This window comes from Phyllostomus discolor, chromosome 6, assembly GCF_004126475.2.
Source record: "Phyllostomus discolor isolate MPI-MPIP mPhyDis1 chromosome 6, mPhyDis1.pri.v3, whole genome shotgun sequence".
Classification (NCBI taxonomy): Eukaryota; Metazoa; Chordata; class Mammalia; order Chiroptera; family Phyllostomidae; genus Phyllostomus; species Phyllostomus discolor.
The window spans coordinates 46401132-46407577 of record NC_040908.2 but is presented as its reverse complement, the minus strand read 5'-3'; the positions used below and the strand labels follow the sequence as shown (position 1 = coordinate 46407577).

General features: G+C 40.3%; 1 protein-coding gene across 1 annotated transcript; it reads left to right on the top strand.

Moving 5' to 3' along the window:
• Nucleotides 1–4807: 4807 nt before the first annotated feature.
• On the top strand, nucleotides 4808–5907 carry LOC114498687. Its single transcript, XM_028514797.2, has 2 exons — nucleotides 4808–5169; nucleotides 5470–5907. The coding sequence occupies exons 1-2, from the start codon at nucleotides 4933–4935 to the stop codon at nucleotides 5905–5907; spliced, it is 675 nt and encodes a 224-aa protein (XP_028370598.1). The 5' UTR covers nucleotides 4808–4932.
• The last annotated feature ends 539 nt before the right edge of the window (nucleotides 5908–6446 follow it).

The window sequence follows — 6446 nt, the reverse complement described above, 5'->3', positions numbered from 1 at the left end:
TTTTAGAGAGTGAGATTTCACGAATTGCAAAAACAATCTGTCTTATCAAACTCCTGCTAAATGGAACCTGGATCACCATGGTAACAGCAAAGGCAGGCGTGGGGGAGGGATGCACACGTTGTCAGGTGAAAAGCAAAAGTCAGAGAAAGCATCCTATCCATCCCTCAGGATCCAGCCCAGACTTTGGTCTCCTCTCAATCCCCATGGCCTCCTCTACGCAGCTGTGTTACAAAATGCCTAGTCTATGTGTAGGAGACCATTCTAAGGGCCCATTCTATGCATGGGCCCAGCTCCCACTCAGAGATGCATAGGACCCACGCCCACGGATAGGTTCACCCGTGGGGAATCAGGCCTGCAATGTGCCTAAGCTGCTTTGAGTCTTGCTTTTTGCTAAAAACTCCCTCACCCTGAATTGAGGACATTAACTGCAAAGTAACTTCCTAAAATCCATGCTAAACCTTCCAAGGAACAGTGTAACTGATTCGACCACTTTTGCCTTTTCATTTGCAAATATCCCTCTTCTGTGATGTGATTAGCAGCATTGGCCCCTTTGTTTTCTATAAAAAGGTAACGACTGTGGGTAGTAAATGAGGACCATCATGTAATGTACGGGGTGGGGGTGGGGGAGAAGCCTTCCATGGCAGAGGCTGTAGCTTTTGCTCTCCTTGAGAGAAAAGCCATGTTGTCCCTTTTCCTCTGTCCCCTGTTCCATGTGAATGTCTCTTTTCATCCATAATGATGTGGACACTTCGGGCCAGTGTCTGCATCACTATGCATCCAAGGCAGGTATCAATACCTCCATTTTGTAGAAGGAAAAATTGAGGATCAGCAAGACTAAGAAACTCTCTGAAGTCTAATGAGTGCCAAAGCTAACAGTGAAACCCAAGTTCACCTAGCCAAGGTCCACGTTCTCTTATCTCTGAACCTGCAGCATCTAGCATGTGAGCACTCATTCAGACATTGTCCGTGCAAACCTGTAAATCATGGCCCATAAAAATAAACAAAATGGATAACATCAAAAGGGGAAGGTAAACATAAAAATCATTTTAGGCATTTAAAGGTCCAGAGTGTTTTTTAAGATCTTATTTATTTATTTTTAGAGAGAGGGGAAGGGAGGGAAAGGGTGGGAGAGAAACATTGATGTGCAAAAGAAGTATGGATTGGTTGCCTCTCCCATGCCCTGAACCAGCCCAGGCGTGTGCCTTGACTGGGAATCAACCTTCAGCCTTTCCGTCTGTGGGCCGTCCCCTAACCCTCCAAGCCATGTGCGTCAGTGCGTGTCCAGAGTGTTCTGAGAACCCATATTTTATTCTCCTCCCCCAAATTTAAATTGAATAAGAACATAATATTAGAATATAGTAATATGGGAGAAATTTCTGTCTATTATGGAAACCTGAGAAGAGACACACAAAAAGGAGTTACTTGAGGGATGGGCCAAACAAGAAATATTCTAGGATATCAATCAATGTATCTAAATATAATTAATATAAATAAAAATTAAACTGTTCAGGTGTGTTCATACAGCTCCTCAAATAACCAGTGCAATGTAAATCAGCTTTATTCTTACTCAGTGGATTAATACATCCTGTATGTAAACATTTGAACATGTGGTAGAGAAAAGGATATTTATCTTCTCAAACTGGTTTCTAAGTAAGGTGCTTTTATTTGTTGTTAATACTATTTTGAGATATTGTTTATTTAGGAATTTTTTATGTTTTGTTGAACATAAATACAAATTTGTCTTCAGTACAGCTGCCTGGTCATACCTGAAGATGGAAATCAAGGGTGTGCTCTGGGAGGAACACTAACTGTGGCCGAGAGGCAGCGGTTGGGATAGAACATCCGTCACTCACCCCCACTGCAGCTGATGAAGTCGAACTATGTTTTAGTCTTTGTGTCGTCACTTATTGAAGATTTGATGTTCTAAAAGGACCCATGCCTCACACCTTATACAAAAAATTAATGCGAGAGCTCTAAATGTAAACCCTAAAACTAGAGAAACTTGCAGAACAAAAAATCATTGAGACCCTGGGTTAGGCAAATATTTCTTAAATACGACAGCAAATTCATAATGCATAAGAAAATCAAATGGATGAGTTGGAATTCTTCAAATTTAACAACTCCTGCTCCTCAACATATACCGCTAAGAAAATGAAAAGACATGGCACCAATTGGGAGAAAATATCCGCAGATTATATTTCTGTCCTGTATCTGGAATAGATGAGGAACTCGCAAAACTCAATTATAAAAAACAAACAACCCAATACAAAAATTGTCAAAAAGAAAAAAGAAACTTAGTAGTTGGTTGCACAAGGGCCTCCCAAGGATGCCCACATCCTAATCCCAGAATTTGTGAATATGTTACTATTATCTTACATGGCAGAAAAAGGCCTGTAAATGTGATGAAATTGAGCTGAGGGTGTTATCCTGGATCATTCAGCTGGGCCCAACGCAATCACAGGGGTTTCCATGGAGGGAGACAGGAGGGCCGCGTCAGGAAACGGCAGGGCAGCGAGGTGCCAGAGCAGAGGGAGGCTGGAAGGTGCTGTGCTACGGCTTTGAAGACAGAGGCTTCAAAAGGCTCCGGAGGCGAGAATGCAGGTGCCTCCAGAAGCTAGAATAGGCAAGGAAACGTTTTTTTCCCAGAGTTGTCAGAAGAAACTTTGTCCTTTCAAGGACTTATTTTAGGACTTTTCACCTCCAAACTGTGAGATAATAAATTTGTGCTGTTTCAGGCTGCTAATTTTGTTGTAATTTGTTACAGCAGCAACAAGAAACAACTACATAGTCATACATATATGTACGCATATACGTATATACATACATATTCCCTTCATAATTTTTCTTTAAACTTTTTGAGTTTTATGCACTATTCAGTATATATATATTTTTAAAGAAAACAGTTTAACTGTTTTTATACGTGCATAAAACATAAACAGTTTCAAGAAACATTATAAAGTGAGTGTGTAACCACCACCACCCATGTCAAGAAACAGAACACTTCCAGCAGCCTAGAAGGCCCATGTACCTCCGCCCCATCATATATCTCTCCCTCCTCCCACCGATTGCCACTCTCTGGACTGCATGATAATCAATTTTATTTTCCTTTATAATTTAAGTGTACATATAGATACATGCATAAAAGTGTATCTCTAACCAGTATAGTAATTTTGCTTGTTTTTCAAATGTTTAAATTGTAGTAAAAGACATAAGAGATTTTCATCTTAATGATTTTTAAGTGTACAGCTCAGTAGGATTAAGTACATTCACGTTGTTGTGCAACAGAGCTCCAGAGCTTTTCATCTTGCAAGTTGAAACTTTATACACATCAAACAACTCCCACTTGTCCTTCTACCTGCACCTTGGTAACCTCCCTCCTCGCTGTTGTTATGAGTTTGACTCCTTTAAATACTTCATATAAGTGAAATCATGTAATACTTGTCTTTGTGTGACTAGCTTATTTCCCATACACTATGATGTCCTCAAGGTTCATCTATGTTGTCGAATGTATGTGAATTTTCTTCCTTTTTAAAGGCCAAATAATATTCCTTTGTATGTATATATTACATTCTGTTTATCTGTTTGTCAAAGGACATATGGGTAGGTCCCACCATTTGGCTATTGTGAATAAAGCTACTATGAACATTATTGTACAATTATCTGTTTAAGACTCTGCTTTCAATTCATTTGGATACATACGCACAAGTAATATAGCTGGGCCATATGCTAATTCTATTTTTGATATTCTTGAGGAAACACCACACTTTTTTTATAGTGCGTGCACCATTGTACATCCCCACCAACAGTACACAAAAGTTCCAATTCTTCCACATCCTCAGCAACACTTGTTACTTTCTGATTATTTGATGCTGGCCATCCTATTGGATGTGCGATGATAGCTCATTAAGATTTTGGTTTGCATTTCCCTAATGACGAGTGATGTCGAGCATCTTTTCACATGCAGGTTGCTCATTTGTCCGTGTTCTCTGGAGAAACGTCTACTTGAGCCATCTGTCAGTTTTTAAATAGAGTTATTAGGCTTTTTGTTGTTGAGTTATAGAAGTTTTTTATATATTCTAGATATTAAACTCTTACCAGATATATGATTTACAAATAGTTTCTCCTATTCCGTAGGTTGCCTTTTTACACTATTGACTGTGCCCTTTGATTCATAGAAGTTTTTAATTTTGATATAGTCCAATTTATCTATTTTTACTTTTATTGCCTGTGCTTTTGATATCATATCCAAGAAATCATTGCCAAACCCAATGTTATTAAGCTTTTCCCCTATGTTTTTTCTAAAAGTTTTATACTTTCAAATCTTACATTTTGGTCTTTGATACATTTTCAGTTAATATTTTTTTATGGTGTAAGGTAAGTGTCTAACTACTTCTTCTTCTTCTTCTTCTTCTTCTTCTTCTTCTTCTTCTTCTTCCATGTGAATGCCAATATTTCCAACATGCTTTACTGGAAAGACTGTTCTTCCCCACCCTCCAAAGGGTCTTCACACTCTTGTTGAAAATCATCTGACCACCTATGCAAGGGTTTATTTCTGGGTTCTCTATTGTATTCCATCGGTCTATGTCTGCCTTTATGTCAACTCCAAAGTGTTTTGATTACTGTAGCTTAATTTTGCTTGTTTTAGACCTTTATGGATCCTATTATCCATATTCCTGAGGATCTTATTTCTTTTGTTTAGCATTGAGAGATGCACTGATATCACTACGTACAGCTGTAAGTCATTCATTTTCATTGAAATAGTATTCTACTGCCCAAAATGTATCCATTCACTTGCCCAGTAGTTCCAATAGGTTCTCTCTTCCATCTTCAGAGCTACTGCCCTCCCTTGTGCTGAGCTGCTAGGAAGCCCCTGTTTGCGAGCTGGTAGGAGCTTGACCATGGTCACCCCTCTGACTCTCACCAGCAGGGGACATGGTTGAAGCTGATCTCCCAGGAAACCTCTTCATTGCTGGTGTCAATATAGAAACAAATGAGAAAGCCCTTGAAGTAGTGTTTGGTAAATATGCACGAATAGTAGAAGTGCTCTTGATGAAAGATCGTGAAACCAGCAAATCAAGATTTGCTTTTGTCACCTTTAAAGGCCTAGCAGACACTAAGAATGCAGCCAGAGACATGAATGGAGAGTCCTTGGATGGAAAAGCCGTTGAGGTAGAACAAGCCACTAAATAAACTGTCATTTGTCAGTGGACCACCACCTCCACCTCCAAGAAACAGAGAAGGGGAAAAAGCGGAGGAACCAGGGGACGTCCCTCACATGGAGGGCACATGGGTGATGGTGGCTATTTCATGAATTTTAACATGAGTTCTCTTAGGGGGACTACTTCCAGTAAAAAGACGACCACCACCGAGAAGTGAGGGTCCTCCTCCTGAACGGTCTGCTCTTTCAGGAGCAGATGGCAGCAGTAGAATGGGAAGAAGAGTCCTGTACCTCAAGGAAGAGATATGAAGACCTGCCTTGAAGGGAACCCCTGCCTTCTGGCAGAGATGTTCATTTGTCCACAAGAGATGACGGGTGTTCTACAAAAGATAGCTGTTCAAATAGAGATTACCCAAACTCTCGTGATCCAAAAGATTATGCGCCACCACCAAGAGATAATACTTAATGTGATTACAGTCTTTCCAATTCACATGATGACTATCCATCAAGAGGCTGTAGTGGTAGAGATGGCTGTGGTCATGGCCATGGCTATTCAGATCATCCATGTAGCAGGCCCTACAGGGATTCATATGACAGTTACGACAAGTCATGCAGTGCTCCTCCTGCACGAAGGCCCATCATTGTATGGTGGAAACAGTCGCTCTGATGATTACAGCAGCTCACCTGTACTTGGTGGCCCTGGAGACATATTCAAGCAGCCTAAGTGGTCTCTAGTCAAGTGGTCGTGATCAGGTTGGCAGACAAGAAAGAGAGTTTCCCCTTCTAGGGGAAGGGGGTACCCCCCTCCACATGATTCCCACTGCAGTTCAAACTGGGGAGCACAGAGGCCATGGAGGAAGCTGACCTAAGGGGGTGGGTAGGGGCAGGCCAAAGCAGAAATTAAAAACAAAATGATTTCAGTTGGACTAAAATCCCTGCTCAATGAAACGAACAATAACTAGAACCTATTCTGTCATAACCACCCAAGGACTACTAAAAGAAAAAATAGTGTTACCTTTTTTATGTTCCCCTTCCATAATTTTTATGTTCTTGTAAGGAAAAAAGTAAACATGTTTAATCTCATGACATTGCTTTCAACAAGCAAATGTTAAATGTGTTAAGGTTTGACTTGTGTACTAGTGTTGTAATTTTCCAAGTGTCCCTACAGGCCACTTTCTAAGTTTTTTTCCAGTAAATGAGGCAAGCAATTCTAAAATCTTCTACAAACATCTAGTCATCTAAAATAGAGACATGAATCCCAATGCCCATACAAACAAGCTAGCTGTTA